This window comes from Rhamphochromis sp. 'chilingali', assembly GCF_963969265.1.
Source record: "Rhamphochromis sp. 'chilingali' genome assembly, chromosome: 11".
Lineage (NCBI taxonomy): Eukaryota > Metazoa > Chordata > Actinopteri > Cichliformes > Cichlidae > Rhamphochromis > Rhamphochromis sp. 'chilingali'.
Genome location: NC_137938.1, coordinates 39,192,190 through 39,208,811, shown reverse-complemented (window position 1 = coordinate 39,208,811; position 16,622 = coordinate 39,192,190). Strand labels below are relative to the sequence as shown.

Below are 16,622 nucleotides of genomic sequence, written 5' to 3'. Positions count from 1 at the left end.
GGACTACAAACTTCTAAACACAACAACACAGGGCCTGAACAGGTGTTAAATAAAACTTTATTGATCAGCTGAACAATAGTTTTGTAGTTCATTCTGCTGAAAGCATGCCGTCCTCCCTTCTTTAAAAACATGCCAGACCACCTGCAGCAGCTGCTCTGAAACACCTGAGCTGCAGGTTAGGTCAACGTGTTAGTTCTGTGGGCGGGACCACCTGATCAGTCACTGATGATCAGCTTTGATTTACTGATGATGTTGAAGCTGCTTCCTCAGTGAGCTGCAAGATTGGACGCAGCTGCTCGTCCAACGAGGGGGCGTCGGCTTCATTAATTACAATCCAATCAAATTCAACTCCGTTGTCCAGACCGCACTCCGACTCTGCATCGTCGACACCTGAGAGACCGAGATGGGCAGACAGGTGAGACGGAAAAAGGTGAGAGAAACAAACGGTTAGTAGGAGGATTCAATCTCACCTGCAGTGAAGCTCCACCCCCTCTGTGACCTGGTCTTCTCGGAACTTTGAACTCTGACACTTTGAGTCTGTTGAGGAAACTCTGCCTGGAACCACTGCAGGTCTGAGAGCCGCCGCGCGTCGCTCACCAACTGACCAATCACAGAGCACAGCTCAGCTGTCTGAAGGATGACATCACAGCAACATGATCCACGCTCACCTACCCACACTGGTTGGCAGGCTCCTCTGCTCGCCAGGCGACAGAAGAAGCCGGGGTCCTGGCGGCGGCGAGATTCTCCCCAGTGAATCATGTCAGCTCGATACTGCTCCTTATAAGGTCCAGGACCCATCAACTGGTCCAGGTCCAGACCGTGTTCCTGCAGAACCAGAAGCAGCCTTCTTGGTATAGTGTCTGGCTGTGGTTTATCAGCTTCAGGTACAGTAGCAAACTGGCAGGTATGATGAGGTGTGACCCCCGAATGGGCTGGTTCACCTGGACACCTCACACATGTCTGAGTATGAATATAAACTGCTGCTGGAGGATGTGGTCCATGAGGTGGTTCCCAGGAACCTTCTGGAGATCAAACCTGCTGCCCTACTCGCACATCCTCCATCGTCATCAGCCTGAGCAAACCTGAAGGAGCTCCGAGACCTGGACGGTCACCCACCTTAATCCAGGAGAACCAGCTGGCCAGGGATCTAAACTCATGACCTCCAGGTAAAGTGCAGAGATTTGTGTGAAGGTGCATCTGGAGCAGGTGAGACTCACCTGAGCATACTGCTCCTTTAGGGGTCCAGACAGGCGCAGGATGCAGCAGACGTCAGGGCCCAACCTGCACGGTCAGCGCAGTGAGGTAAACATGGACAGGTGTTCAAGTGTTCCAGGTGTTTGTGTTTTAAACAACAAACACTCGGAAACACAAATAACAAATATTTACAAATACAAGGTTAACATTAAGAAAGGCGGATTTAAAAACTGGATCGTGATATAATGATGATGATGATGGTGGTGGTGGCGGTGGGTTGGGTTATCTTATACAAAAAGTGCAGTTTGTTCTTCTCTGGTTTCTGTTTTAGCTGTAGTGGAGCTGAAACTGGGTCCGAAATCTGCTGTGAAAATTCAAATGTCTCTTGTTGCTGAATTTTCCATAAATTACGAAATATTCCAGGTGTGTTTACCTCTGCTGGATCAGCTCCGTCACGTAATCTTTTCCGGACTTCCTCTTCCCGCTGAAGACCAGAACCAGGCTGGGCTCGGAGACCCGGTCCTCCATTGCTGATCAATCCTCTCATTCAGCTCCGCGCGCATCGATCAGCTTCTGTTTATCAGTTCAGATTTCCGGTCGGACCATGACGGACCGGAGCCGTAACTGGCCCAGTAGACGGGAAGGAACAAAACCAAAGTCCTCCGCGAGCGCAGGTCATCACTCACCGAAGCTTCATCAGATCAATTATCAATACCAAACCGACTGGCCATCGATCTGCGACGCGTCAAGCTGTTTGTGGACAAAACGGAGCTCGGTTTGTGTAACGCAATAGCGATATTACGGTAACACATGATCGTCGTCAGATGTGGACTGAACCACTGTGCAGGGAGGAGGGGGCGTCGTCACTGCTAACGTAAAGAAAGAAAGAGCGAGGCTAAAAAAACAAACTTTGAAAATTGAAATTTAAAAAACAGATTAGAGGTGATTTTAGCTTAAAACTAGAAACTTTATTATTTTAAAACAAAACAAAACCAGGCGATCAATAATAGTCGTCGTCGTCATCAAGAACCAAATCTAATACAACCTTTAACTCAGAAATGGACAAATTCTTATCCAGGTCAGTCCCGAGTGATTCCCGAGCATTAACCGGACTGGGAGCTTTTCCGTTTTGACGTTCCCGCCGCTCCTGCTTTACTTAGTACGACCCATTATGACGCCTTCGTGAGCCGACGAAGATGGCGGCGCGTGTCGTGGGGAGAACAGGGAGGCTCGCGGCAGTCGTAAGGAGCTCCGCTGTGCGCGTGAGGGAAACTTTAATTATGCAGCATTTTGTTGATGCCCTCACTCGGGCGTCTGTGACGTCAGAAAGCGGACTGTTTGAGCGATGATAGAGTAAATACGTTTTTTAGGGTGTTGACCTCTCACCCAGCTATCGCATGTCCACCTGAGGCGCGTGCCTCAGCGCACAGGCAGCTGAGTGGTTGATTAGAAGTTCCCATGAATTCAGCCAGATGTGAGCAGATGTTTCCTGAGCTGTCCTGGCTGATTTCATCCTCTGCACTGACAGTACACTGTATATGTCAGGATATTAGATTATAAGGCAATGCGTATTTTATAGGGCTGAACGATTATGGAAAATAATCTAATTGCGATTTTTTGCCCCAATTGCGATTGCGATGCGATATGCGATTATTTTTTAAGGTCTTTGTCTTCTGTATTATTAAACAAAGACAAGCAATACATCTTATAGTATGGCCAATACTATATTACATTAATTTTAAACTGTTCTTTCCTGGAAGACAGACCTCTGTTATGATGACATGAGGTGATGCATGAATTGATGACTGACATTTTTATTTAACTTCTTCAATCACAACAGTATATTTGAACATACACAATAGTTTATTTTTAGCTTACAAACATCTGAGCATAAAGTGCTGACAAGGAACCCTGGTGTAAACATTAAAATGAAAGTCAGTGCAATGTGCAGATTGCAGAAATATACATTAAAAAAAATCAGTGGCTTTACCACACTCAGTTTTTCGACATCTGTGAACTACCGTATTTTCACGACCATAAGACGCACTGTGCTAAAAGGCGCAGTCTCAGTTATGTGTGCCATTACTGTATTTAACACACACATAAGGCGCACTGGATCATAGGGCGCATACAAGTACCGTATGCGTATTTAAAAATAAAGCGGGAGCAAACCTGAGTTCGGTACCTTACTCACATTTTTATTACCAATAATCGTCATCATCAACAACACACAAGCATACAAGTGTGCGTATTTAAAAATAAAGCAGGAGCAAAACAAAGTTTGGTACTCACATTTTTATCATCAATCAAACCCATCGAAGTCCTCATCCTCTGTGTCTGAATTGAACAGCTGCGCTGAATCTCCATCAAACATTACAGGTTCACTTTCTTCACTGTCAGAGTCACTTTCCGTGCCGTGCGGCTCCTCGGAAATGATGCCGGCTTTTGCGAAAGCTCGAACAACAGTGCCAGCAGACATGTTAGCCCAAGCATCTACAATCCATTCGCAAATTGTGGCGTAACTCACCCGGCGCTGCCTTCCACTCTTTGTGCCAAGCACAACAGTAAAAGAAGACTTTTCATACCCCGTTGTGCGTATCGCTACCGTGCTGGTCCCCTTCTTCTCCACAGTGTGACTCACTGGGATGTCAAAAGTGAGCAGGACCTCGTCCATGTTAGTGATGTGGCTGGGCTGGATGTGTTTGCTGCAGTAGGGGCGGAAGATGGCCAGCTTTTCCTTATAATCCGCTGGAAGTTGCTGCGCTACCGTAGTCCTGGTCCGGATGGAAAAATGGCACCGTTTCATAAAAAGTGAAAGTGAAACTGCTTTTAGCCGAATGGTGACCGTCGAAACGCTTCTCCCGCTCGTTCTTTGCTCGATGATCCACCGCTCGAGTCTTTCCTCCAACTCTGCCACACTTCACCCTTTAGCGTTCTCATGGTGTTCTCTACTACGTCCTCATTACAACACACAGGGCGCACTGCGCTATAGGGCGCGCCGTACTTTTTGAAGAAAATCTAAGACTTTTAAGTGCGCCTTATGGTCGTGAAAATACGGTACTAGACAGTCATTAAATTAAAAAATAATATTAAATAAATAAAACTAATAAATAAAAAATACACACATCTTACTGATCTCTGCAGTCAGTAACATTACACATAAAGTGCAAACATAATAGCAATTGTATAAACACACACACAAACACGCCTTTAAATTAAAACTGGCTGAACATCTTGATTATCTGCAGTAAGTAACAGCAACACAGCACAAACTAAAGTGCACAATGAGTATGGCTCAGCTAGCCATAATCATCCTAGCTCACAGGTTTTTTGCTAGGAAGACCAGCATATCTACTTTTGCTGGCTTTAAGGATGAGCGAGTGCAGGTCACTATATTCCCTCCAGTGCTGAACAGACGCTCTGAGGGGGCACTTGTGGCTGGCACACACAGATATTTGCGGGCCATCTTGCACAGTCGTGGAAAGTGAATGTTGTGCACCTTCCACCAGGCTAAGGGATCATCCTCTCCGTCAATGACAGGGGTCAACAGGTAACTATTCAACTCTGCCTCCACGACATCTTCAAGTGGCAGAGGCAAAGCTGAAGAGGCCGCACTGGTCCTCAGACGGTCGGGTAGGCCGGATGTAAACGGCCGTGAAATTGGACGGTCTAGCCTTCTGATTAGCGTCACCGCTGTCTCGGTGGAGTTTAATAAACTCGGCCGTCTGCTTCATGCTATCTAAAATATAACCAGACACTGGTGTAAATTCTCGACTGTCTCATACTTCTGTTTAATCAGTTTTCTGTTTGACGTTTAGTCAGCTGTGTGAAAACCAAGGAGGAACCCACCCGGGGGATCAATAAAGTTTTATTTTATCTAATCTAATAACTTTAATCTCAGCCAAACCGATTTACTCACGAACAAACAAAACACTGAAAAAAGCCCAACAATAACATTTTTAGGTTGTCTAAGTGACTTATATATATTACGTTTAACCCGAGCAGCGAAAGTCCGCGGTGATCTGAAAATGATGTGCCGTTCTCGGCCGCATCAGTAATCCTCGAGCTCCCGGCTAGCTGTCGAGCTGGTGGGTAACAGACGCCTCCGAAAACGTCGAAGCACTTTTGCAAATATGCGATATCTTGATAAACCGAGCAGATATTTGATGTTTACACAACTAGTTTCTCGCCTGAAAATATGTTAAAAGTTTATTTTGTGACCCAGAAAGATTAATAAGAGTAATTTTAAAACTTAGTAGCGGCCGCCATTATTGGAAACTGGAGTTTGGCTGGGCCGCGCTATGAATTCTGGGATATGGTGGGCCACGAAGGACACACCCGACCCATCCTTCAAATTCGGGGAAAAGGAGGACGCATTTGTCGGCTACATTCGGAGGAGTCTACGAATTTGGACAGCCTTCGGTGCGTCGCTGTGACGTAATTGGTCTACAAATGCGGCCTCAGGAGGATGCAGCCCATGAATTTGGACATGTCCAGAGTATAATCGCAGCCTTTGCGGTTAGAAAATTGCACTTGATCATGTCGCGATATTATCGCAAATGCGATATATCGTTCAGCCCTAGTATTTTATATTTCTCACTAATTTCCCCCTATCTCAGTTACTGTGCTGAAGTGCGGGGGAATACATATGCGAGTAATATAAAACCTGTATACTTGTTACAGAAGAAAGTGGTACGAATGGTTCATAATGTTAAATATAGAGAACATACAAATAATCTGTTTATAAAATCGAATTTGTTGAAATTATAAGATTTAGTGAAATTACAAACATTATTAATCATGTTCAAGGCAAAAAATAATACATTACCTCTGAAGTTACAAAGTTTATTTGTATTGTGTTCAGGAAGTGGGGATTGTAGAAGGAAATTTTATTTGAGGCATCAGTTTGCTAGGACCTCACAAAGGCAAATGTGTCTGACGGTTAGCGGTATAAGAACATGGAATTCTCTTCATGATAATCTTAAGAGTTCTACAAATATACACCGTTTTAAAATGTGTTACATGCTTAAAACGATAACTGGGCTAAATGTGGAAGGAACAGTTCTTCTGTGCCATCAAGTAGAATCAGAATCAGAGAGACTTTATTTATCCCCAAGGGGGCAATTAACATACAACAGAGCAGCATGACGTTGAAGATAAGGACAGGGCATAAACAGGTAATAAGAGTAAGATAATAAATACACAGAATATACAGTATATACACAGTTTTAAAATTTTACAGTTTTAAAATTAAAGTGACTGAAAGGTCAGTAAATAACTGTAAGTGACTATAAGTGAATGAATTGTCGGTAGTATAAGAAGAGTTTATGTTTCTGGTGTGGGGAATGGTCTTATCAGCTGGAGTTAGTCCTGCAGGAAATGCAGCGGAGGCGCCGCCCGGAGGGGAGCCACTGAAATGCGGGGTGAAGAATGTGAGAGGGGTCATTGATGATTTTGGCTGCCTGTCTAAGGACCTGTTGGCTGAAAACCGGTGCAAGAGTAGTATTTTTGTAGTATTTTATATTAGTAGAATTGTATATTGTTGATTATATTCATTTGTTGTTTTGTTTTGCATTGTTAAATATAGATAAATGTTAGAGTGCGCCCACTTGTAAGATTGATTGGAGTTCAGATAGGGGGCAGGTGCTTATAACAATTTATTCCTCTTCCTGCTCCTTTTCACCTATGGGTGCGGTGCTATATTAATATGAATGAGGACTTGTGTGAAGGAAATCAAATACTGCTGAACCATGTGTGAAACAAATAAAATTTAAAAAAAAAAAAAAAATGAAATGAAAATGCATTAGTTGTGCCGCTTCTTAATGATGGTATCTTAGCTAACAACCCCAACTACCAGGTTCAACTTGTAATTGGCTAAAAATAACTTAACCTACCGGTGAGAGGGACGTTGCTAGCTGGCAGTTGTTGTTTTTTTTTTGTTTTTTTTTTGTTTGTTTTTTTTGTGTGTCCCGTTAGGATCTTTAGCCATCAGAATTGTTGTCTTAAGGCCAAGAAAGATGCCAAGCGGATTTATTTTACCAAGTGGATCATCATGGCCTTGCCATATTGGTCCATTTGATTGACCTTTATTATAATTATGAATTTATTTTATTTTTGGTTGCTACAAACGGGACAGACATGACTGGGGGATAGGACAGGGAGAAAGAATGAAAGAAAGAGAGGGAGAGAAAGAAAACCAAAGGGGAGAAGAGACGGTGAGAAGGGGGGGAAGAAAGAAAAAAAAATGCCTGGGTCACCTGTATGGAGGAAAAAAACCAGAAGAGAAAGCAAACAACAAAGAGCAACATAATAAAAAAACAGCACCATCACAATAAACTAGCTAGCAGTAGATATCAGTAGATACTAAACATTAAACGATATTGTGCAGCACGCAAGATAAACAGCGCACAATGTGCTTTGAGGCAGCAGCCAAGAAAGCTGTAGTCCGCGTCTGTGAACACCCGGGTGTACACCTGTGTGGATCAGCATGCTTGTATTCCAAAGGTTTCTCCATGTAACGATCTGCTAGGAAGTGTGGGGAGCCATAGCCCCGTCCCCCAGGGCATGAAGCAGGTATGGAGGAGCTCCAGGCCCCAGACATCCAGAGGCCCCAGAGTACGAGGACCCGAGGAGGACCACCAAAGGGGGGGAACCGTGCCACCCTCCTGGGAAGAGCTGAGTATAGCCCCAAAGGAGAGGTCACCCAGCAGCTACGGAGCAGAGGCCAGAGGGGGTTGCAGTGGCGTGCCCGCGGGCTCTGCCGGCAGCCAGCTGTGCCAGAGAGGACCAGGCCTCAGGCTGTACCCCACCCCCCGGAAGGGGCCCAGCCGGGCCACAGGCGCCAGGCCCCGCCAATCGGCCACCAGGAGTGAGCCGGTACATACATGAGCCCCCAGCCCCAGACACCAAGAACCACCAACACACCAACGTCTAAGGGCATCAGCAACTGGCAGGGAGTGTGGTGAGCGGAGATAGGCCTCCGTACCTCGGAGAGCTTGAGATGTTCCCAGAGAGGTGAAGTCTAAGACCCAAGCTGACATATAGACACAGACGAACAGGCGCACGCAGACATAAAACGTGCATTCCCACCCCCATATACACAACCAAATACTCGGCACTCACCCAACGTGTAGACAGACACAAATAGACACTGCACAAACAGTCGCACTCCCCAAACATACTCTATATCCCAGGTCCAGGTACCCCCGCCCCCAGAGGGGCAAGCCGCACCTAGACCCAGGAGATGTAACCCTTCTCTCTGGGGTGGAGGCAAGCGGACCACCTCCTTATCTGCAGTAGCAGGGAGGCCCCGCATCCCAGACCCCAATCTGACGGCCAGCACCTCCCCCCTGCTCCCCAGCCCTGACGGCTGATAGAACCGGGGTGAGTGAAGAAGCTTCTGATAGGTTAGTAGAGTCCATGTGAGTAAATTGGTGGCACACCTGTGGATGCATATAAGGCAAAACACAGAGCCTGCAGGGCTCGCAAAATCGCTAGCCCGATGACTGAATGTAGTGTAAAGCGCTTTGGGGTCCTTAGGGACTGAGGAAAGCGCTATACAAATGCAGGCCATTTAGTCAAATGGTTGTTTGCCAAAACTCATCAGAACATGTATCCAGTACTTAGTGTTTCCTTTTTAGATGCCATTTGTTTCTTTTCGAATTCATATTTATTAAGTTTTGCAGGCTTGTTTGCTCAACAAGGCTAAATAATTATATAAACGTTTCTGAATCTAAATAGTGGGCTTTGGTGTAATTAAACAATAAGTGTAGTGCAGGTCTATGATGATTTTTAGTGCTACTATTGTCTAGTTTTGATTCTGGTTCTGTTTTGGTTAAGTCCTAAGTAGTCCTGATTTTGAACTGTTGTAGTCCTGTTTTAATTCCAGATCAGTTCTGGGTCTGGTTGAATTGGGGTTTAGTCCTCGTGTCTTGATACAGCCCTGACTGTGTTCTCAATCAATCAGTATCAAAATACTTTATTGATCCCTGGGGGAAATTATTTTTCGTTACAGTGCTCCATTATAAACAAACATTAACAAAGACAGACAACACACTAACTAAGAATAGCACAATATATACAGGCATATATATACATAAAAGTCACTTATTAATAAATAGCTGAAAAAGAACATGTGCAAGAAGGGTGTAGCTGTTGCAGTAACCAGTGTGTTAGGTGGATGCGTTGTACAGGGAGCCACAGGCAGGAATGATTTCCTGTGTCGTTCAGTGGTGCTTTTCAGTAATCTCAGTCTCTCACTGAACGAGCTCCTGTGACTGATCAGCATGTCATGGAGTGGGTGGGAGGTGTTATCCAACATTGTCTTTATCTTGGACAGCATCCGCCTCTCTGACACCACCTTGAGGGAGTCCAGCTCCATCCCCACAACATTGCTGGCCTTACGGATCAGTTTATCCAGTCTGTTGGCATCTGCTGCCCTCAGCCTGCTCCCCCAGCATGCAACAGCATAGAGGATCGCACTGGCCACAACAGACTCGTAGAAAATCCTCAGCATTTTCTGGCAGATGTTGAAGGACCTCAGTCGCCTCAAAAAATAGAGACGACTCTGGCCCTTCCTGTAAAGTGCTGTGGTGTTTTTAGCCCAGTCCAGTTTATTGTCAATGTGAACTCCAAGGTATTTATAGTCCTCCACAATGTCAACACTGAACCCCTGGATTGAAACAGGGGTCAAGTGTTTCCTGGTCTTCCTGAAGTCCACGATCAGTTCCTTGGTCTTTGCCACGTTGAGCTGCAGATGATTCTGCTCACACCACGTGACAAAGGAGTCGACCACAGCCCGGTACTCTGTCTCATCATCCCTGCTGATGCATCCAACCTGTAATTGTCCTTAGCCTCTCTGATCTTGTCCTTTAGTAACACCTGGACCTTCCTCACCTCCTCTTTGTTGCCCCCTCTGAAAGCCCTCTTCTTGTTGTTGAGGAGGGCTTTGATGTCCTTAGTCACCCACGGCTTGTTATTTGGGTAACAATGAACAGTCTGAGCTGGAACAATGGAGTCGGTGCAGAAAGTTATGTAGTCTGTGATACACTCAGTAAGCCCATTGATGTCCTCGGCGTGAGGCTCACAGAGTGTTTCCCAGTCGGTCACCTCGAAACAGCCCTGTAGTTCTGCTAAGGCCTCCTCTGACCACCTCCTAACAGTCCTGGTGGTCACAGGTTCCCGCCTCAAAATTGGCACATAGCGGGGGGTGAGGTGAATCAGGTTATGATCTGACCTACCAAGTGGGGGGAGGGAGGAGGAGCTGTATGCATCCTTGACGTTAGCATACAGTAGGTCTAAAGTTTTCTCTCCCCTGGTGGGACAGTCCACATATTGTTGGAATGTTGTTAGTGTATTGTCCAGTGATACATGGTTGAAGTCACCCGAGATCACAATAAAGGCACTCGGGTGCTGAGTCTGTAACCGAGCTATGGCAGAGTGGATAGTGTCACATGCAGCTGTGGGGTTAGCAGAGGGAGGAACATAAACAGCCACCAAGATGACCTGAGAGAATTCCCTGGGTAAATAATACGGCCTGAGTCCAACAGCACACAGTTCAGTGTCCGGGCAACAAATGATTTCTTTGACTGTTATGTTGGCAGGGTTACACCACCGGTTGTTAACTACAGCAAGCCCACCTCCTTTCCGCTTACCGCTAGCAATGCTGTCGCTGTCCGCCCGAACAGTGTGGAAGCCTTCCATGGAAGCATTCTCATTGGGAATGTCCTGGTGCAGCCATGATTCGGTGAAACACATCAGGCTACACTCTCGGTATTCCCTCTGACTCCGTACCAGTGCTGAGAGCTCGTCGATTTTATTCGATAACGATCGCACATTTCCCATCACGATAGACGGCAGACACGGTTTATACCTCCTCCTCGCTTCGAGCCTCTGCTGTCTCACCGTCTCTTTCTTCTCTTCTGTCCTTGACCTCTGCATCCCCGATGTGTTTTCCTCCAAATTTCAGCTGGTACTTCTGCGGGCCTGGCCAGCGAGCCGGCCGGCATCAGGGCGATCAGCTGATCTCTGGAGTAAACAGTCCGTGAGTGTAGGAGATGTGCCGCGGTCCCGTTCCATGATAAAAGTAACAGTTCCACGGCCACCAGAAGAACAAAAACTCTCTCAATCCACATGATTGAGTAAAAGATAATAAACGGATGAAAATACAAGTCAGAAAAAAAGAATACGTAAGAAAACAGAGCTAAACTAAGAGAAAAAGCAGGAGCGACTGTAACAGGCTGCACGCTGGTTGGCGCATGCGCACTAAAAGACTGTCTTGCTGCTTAATTAAAAAACTAGTTTAAGGTGCCCTTCATATGTGATATATATTTTTTTCCTATATGAAGTCATTCTTTTTTTGAACAAAACACAGCCTAATAAATCTTTCAGTCATTTCTAACCCCCCCCCCCCCACTCTCAAAAATCGAGAGTGTACCTTATGTATGAATTCTGGTTGTGCTTACTGACCTCGAACCGATTTTGGCTGCAGAAATCTGTTAAAAATGTTTTAGTGTAACTTTGGTAAGCAGCACTGCTTGATGGATCGTCAGAGCATTACGGCTGCCGTAGTGAGGAGCTTCACGGAGTAATCTGCGTCCAAAACTCCGTCGCCTTCAGGTCCCAAAGTCAAAGACACTGAGAGTTAAAAACGGTCTAAATTCTTTCATCTTTAATTAAATCATCAGCGTTGCTGCTTTACCAGGTGTAACAATTAAGTTTTACATCCAGGCATCCATGAAAACAGAATTCATTAAATTTCACAGAGTTAGAAGTTAACAGGAAGTTAGCTCGCTAGCTTCCACCTAAACATTTCATACCATGTTCTGACTGAGATTTTTGAAACTAATTCAAACGTACAGCTCTGCTGCCACTTCTAACATAAAGACAGAAAACTAAACAGCAGTGGCGTTTGCAGGGTTACTGAAGTTGGACTACCTGGTATATAATGTTGTGCTACGTGATTGCTAGCGACACAGCTATGTTAGCATAACATTAGCACAGTGAAGCTGGAGGATGAAGCCAACTTTTTTTCCACTCGATAAAAGTTAACGTGAGGGATTCTGGTGGTCAGGGACAAATGCAGTCGCATAGCAGGATGCTGTACACGGGCCAAACTTCAGTCAGGAGAACAACTGAGATTATTCATCCACAATACGAGGTTAGTTATTAATATACTGCAACAACATGGGAACAGAGCAGCTGCGAGAGAATTCAACATTAATGAATCGATGTTACGGAAGTGGAGGAAGCGCAGTTTTTGGCTTTCCCCATATTTCAAAAGTGCTTCATCTCTTTGCTATGACTGTCGCCCGCCATAATTTCCAGATGATAATGGTTGCAGCCGTTGCGATGCTTTCGACCAAAACAGGCGCAGCTTGATGACATCATCAACATGCGCTATCGCGATAGAGCGATATAGTCAAAATCTCTATCGTTGGCCAAATTTATATAGTTTCTATCGTATATTGTTTATATCGCCCACCCCTTGCTCCAATCCCTCCATATTGTGGCCAGTCACATGCGAGGATCTAAGATAATATACAGAGAGGGTGAGAGATGCGACAGTCAAGTGGAGCGTGCGTCTGTCCTCTCAGTAAATGAGTGAGACAGTAGACAGCGGTGAGGAGGGCTATGCGAGTGCAAAAACACATAAATATGCCCGACACCCGTAAACGAAGCAGCATCTGGCTGCAGTTTAAAGACTTTTTTTTTTGTCTTGGTCTTGTCTTTGTCTCAGTTTAGGTGGTCTTGACTACAAGTCTACTCTGTATTAACAAACATGCCATATTGGCCCAGTTTATTTTTCTTATCATTGTTGTGAGGAGACCATAAATAGCATTTGGATTTTCTGTTGTACAGTTCATTTGATGTTATGGATAAAAACCTTTGATCCTTTTTTTGTTTCAAAATAGCTGATAACTATTCGCTGATAGCTGCCAACATCTGCGAACAAATATAATTCTCTAAAGTGGTTCTATATAGTGTGTAACTGTTCATATAAAGCGTTATTACATTTATTGCTAATGCAGTCATATGGCACATTGACTTCTGAGGAAATTTTAGATGGCACTCATCATCAGAAAGGTTGCCGACCCCTGCACTATACAACCATCATCAGCTAAAATTCATATGAATCTCTGCTACACTTGATGTAACTGTGTTCTTTACTTTAAACCATCGCAGTGCAGCAAACTAACCTGTTTATCCTGCTCTAACCTGCAGAGGATTTTAAATAACAGTTAGTCCGCCTCAGATTGATTTACAGCAGGTTTCACAATATGAAACAGCCGCACAACTACTGTAACCTGCACATTTTCACTTTATTCTCCAAACGATTATTAACAGGTTTTTCTTAACGTGGCCCTGATACTCCGTAGAGCAATGAGACTGATCAGTTTCATCAGAGTAAATAAGCATGCAATTGGTGGTGGTTAGATGAACTTCCTGTCAGGAGATTAATGAGATCAATAAGCCCCGACTCAGTTACACACTTATTTACTAGAAGGACTCACCTGTCAGGTACATTTTGAGAGTTCAAATTGGAAGAGTCTATCAATAAAGAGGCTAACTGATGCTCAATGTAATCAATCACTACTTTTACCGGATTGATGAAGTGATTAATCGTATGTGTTTGCAGCTCCAGTCGAGGCTCCACGGGTCAACAGGTCTCCGCTCCGGGTCGCAGGCCAACTTTTTTCCGCCCCTTGAAGATGCCATGCTGCCCTCGGGAAGCTTCAATAACCGTATGGCCTTAATCACAGGAGGAGGGACAGGGCTGGGGCGCGCCATGACTGCCACCCTGTCGCAGCTGGGAGCGCAGTGCATCATTGCCAGCAGGTTAGAGGTCACATGACCATAATCTGTTTTAAATCTGATCGTCAGCGCAGGAACTGTCGATTTCATCACGATGTTTGCAGAGATCCTACAGAACCAGCTGGTGAAGGTGAAGAGAGGCCCATTAAAACCGCACCGTTAACTTTAACCTCTCCTCTCTCATTATTAAGAATCGTCACACTGAGGTTTACCTCAGTTATTTTTGATAGCAGGGAAAACCTGTTTTCATACATTAGACCAGAACTCTAGAGAGCCTCTGAGTTCTCCTCTTCAGTAACCTGACTTTATAGATGAGTCGGTGCCTTTTTCATCAGAGCAACATTCGGATCTTCCTCCATCTCCTCTTTAAACCAAGCAGCCACCAGAACTCAAAACCAGCCGCGAGCACTGTCTGAACCCTGATTCCATCTTGGTTTGTGCTTCAGGAAGCTGGACGTCCTGCAGCGGACAGCTGAGGAGATCAGCAGCCAAACTGGAAACAAGGTCAGAACCAGAATCTGGATCCAGTACAGACTCTGTGTAATCTGTCCTGGTCCAAACGAGTTGTCTCTTTGTCCTCAGGTGCATGCGGTGCAGTGTGATGTCAGAGATCCTCAGGCCGTCTCTCAATGTGTTGATCAGATTGAGGCTCTGACTGGACTTCCTGATGTAAGCACACACACACCAAACACTCACCTCTTTCTGGATCTCTGAGGCCCCTCATTGGCTGACCCGTACCCCAAACCTTCCATCCTGATTGGTGCAGGTAATAATCAACAATGCTGCAGGAAACTTTGTCTGTCCGTCAGAACGTCTGTCGCCAAACGCCTGGAAGACCATCACCGACATCGTCCTGAACGGGACAGCGTTTGTCACCTTGGAGCTCGGAAAGAGGCTGATCCAGAACCAGAAAGGTAGAGAAACCTTTTCCTGTCCAGCTGTTGATTGGCTCTTTAGGCATAGAGTGCCACCTTTTTTGGCATTCGAGACTTCTCTCCGAGAATCTGTTCAGATGTCTTTCACTGTCTCGCTCTGATCATGTGTATCAGGTATGTTGCGGTCTGGTTTTTATTGTTGTTTGTTTAGGAGCATCCTTCCTTGCCATCACCACCATATATGCTGAGTCTGGTTCTGGTTTTGTGGTCCCGAGTGCTTCAGCAAAGGCCGGAGTTGAGGCGCTCTACAAGTAGGTTAAATTCCATTTTGATTTCGGAGGTCACTCTGTAAGGTTAGATGACCTTGAACGTCTCACAGCATCACCTGTGGTTAGCATTATTAGTGTTGTGGCTGTGTCTCAGGTCTCTGGCAGCAGAATGGGGGCGCTATGGCCACAGATTCAACATCATCCAGCCTGGACCAATCAGAACAAAGGTGCCACCCACGTGACTGTAGCGGCTGGTGTTTGTTATCTTCAGTTTGTTGTTGTTGTTTAGGTTTTTTGGCTTGTTTGGGGGGTTTCAGGGGGCCTTCAGCCGTTTGGACCCAACTGGAGCCTTCGAGAAGGCCATGATCGACCGCATCCCAACGGGCCGACTCGGCACACCAGCTGAGATCGCAAACCTGGCGGCTTATGTGAGCAGCAACTATGCCTCCTGGATGTCTGGAGCTGTGAGTTTAAAATGACCTGGGGTCAAAGGTCAAACAGTTGTAGGGTTGGATGGTTCATGAGGTGTATTTGCGAGGCGCCACTAATTGGTCAGATTGAACTTCCTGCTGAATGTAACAGGAACTGCATGTTTGTTTTCAGGTGATTCGGTTTGATGGAGGAGAGTATGTGTCACTCGCAGGAGAGTTTAATGAACTGCGCAGTGTGAGTGTCGCATTGTGTCCCTCTGCCAATTTCACACCTGAATATTCAGTGGCTCCACCTATTTACTGTATTAACATTTGTTCAACTCTTTGTGTCTCAGGTGACTCCCGATCAGTGGAAGCTACTGGAGGCGATGATCAGAAAGACCAAAGGATCCTGAAAGCACAGTGACACTCATCATAAGACCACCACAGTCATTCAAATCACTCTCTGCAGTGACGATGTAATTATAAACCTGACAGGAGTTCAGATAAGTGAATGAATGATCAATCAGCTGATCTTCAATAGCCAACCTGTTAGCTTACAGCTGGGGTGAGGCTGTCACATGACTGTTTGCACATACTCAGTGTAAATGCTTTGGACAGTTTGATAATAAAAAAGGTCATCTTCTGAGGTCTGAGTTTCTTTTTTGTTTTTGCGTTTTTACTTTTAACAGTTTTTATTCATGATCAGGAAAAGCAAAAACACATAACAAAGCAGACAAGAGAAAAAACCCCAAAGGAAATCACATGCATTAAAGTCATATACCTGTGCAAATACGCATATCGGGGAAAAACAGAAAAGAAAAGAAAACAGAAAGAAGAGAGAAACAAACAAGAAAGAAACAAAAAAAGACTTCCCATTTACCTGAGGACATCTTAAAAGCAGCCACCCCCCCTCAACAGTTGGGACAGATCATTTGGCAAATAAATAAGCAAAGGGGACCAAACATTGAGAAACAGATCCTCATGTCCTCCTAAAACAGCAGCGGTTCTTTCATGAGGAACAACTTTAAATAATTCCCTGTGCCACAAAGAGGGAGGTT

The 16,622-nt window shown here is 45.2% G+C and overlaps 2 protein-coding genes across 3 annotated transcripts; one reads left to right on the top strand and one right to left on the bottom strand.

Moving 5' to 3' along the window:
- Positions 1-40: 40 nt before the first annotated feature.
- Positions 41-1,960, bottom strand: pmvk (phosphomevalonate kinase). Its single transcript, XM_080897377.1, has 5 exons — positions 1,628-1,960; positions 1,218-1,281; positions 673-825; positions 471-600; positions 41-390 (listed from the first exon to the last, which is right to left on the bottom strand). Exons 1-5 carry the CDS (start codon positions 1,720-1,722, stop codon positions 230-232), a joined length of 603 nt encoding a protein of 200 aa, XP_080753503.1. The 5' UTR covers positions 1,723-1,960; the 3' UTR covers positions 41-229.
- Positions 1,961-2,343: 383 nt separating this feature from the next.
- decr1 (2,4-dienoyl CoA reductase 1, mitochondrial) lies at positions 2,344-16,210 on the top strand. Of its 2 annotated transcripts, XM_080897372.1 has the most exons (10): positions 2,344-2,456; positions 13,832-14,031; positions 14,454-14,511; positions 14,590-14,676; positions 14,774-14,921; positions 15,094-15,193; positions 15,306-15,378; positions 15,469-15,615; positions 15,755-15,817; positions 15,918-16,210. In XM_080897372.1, exons 1-10 carry the CDS (start codon positions 2,391-2,393, stop codon positions 15,975-15,977), a joined length of 1,002 nt encoding a protein of 333 aa, XP_080753498.1. In that variant the 5' UTR covers positions 2,344-2,390; the 3' UTR covers positions 15,978-16,210. The 2 variants fall into 2 exon arrangements, with proteins under 2 accessions (XP_080753498.1, XP_080753499.1); XM_080897373.1 differs by lacking the exon at positions 15,306-15,378 and having other exon boundaries at positions 15,441-15,615.
- The last annotated feature ends 412 nt before the right edge of the window (positions 16,211-16,622 follow it).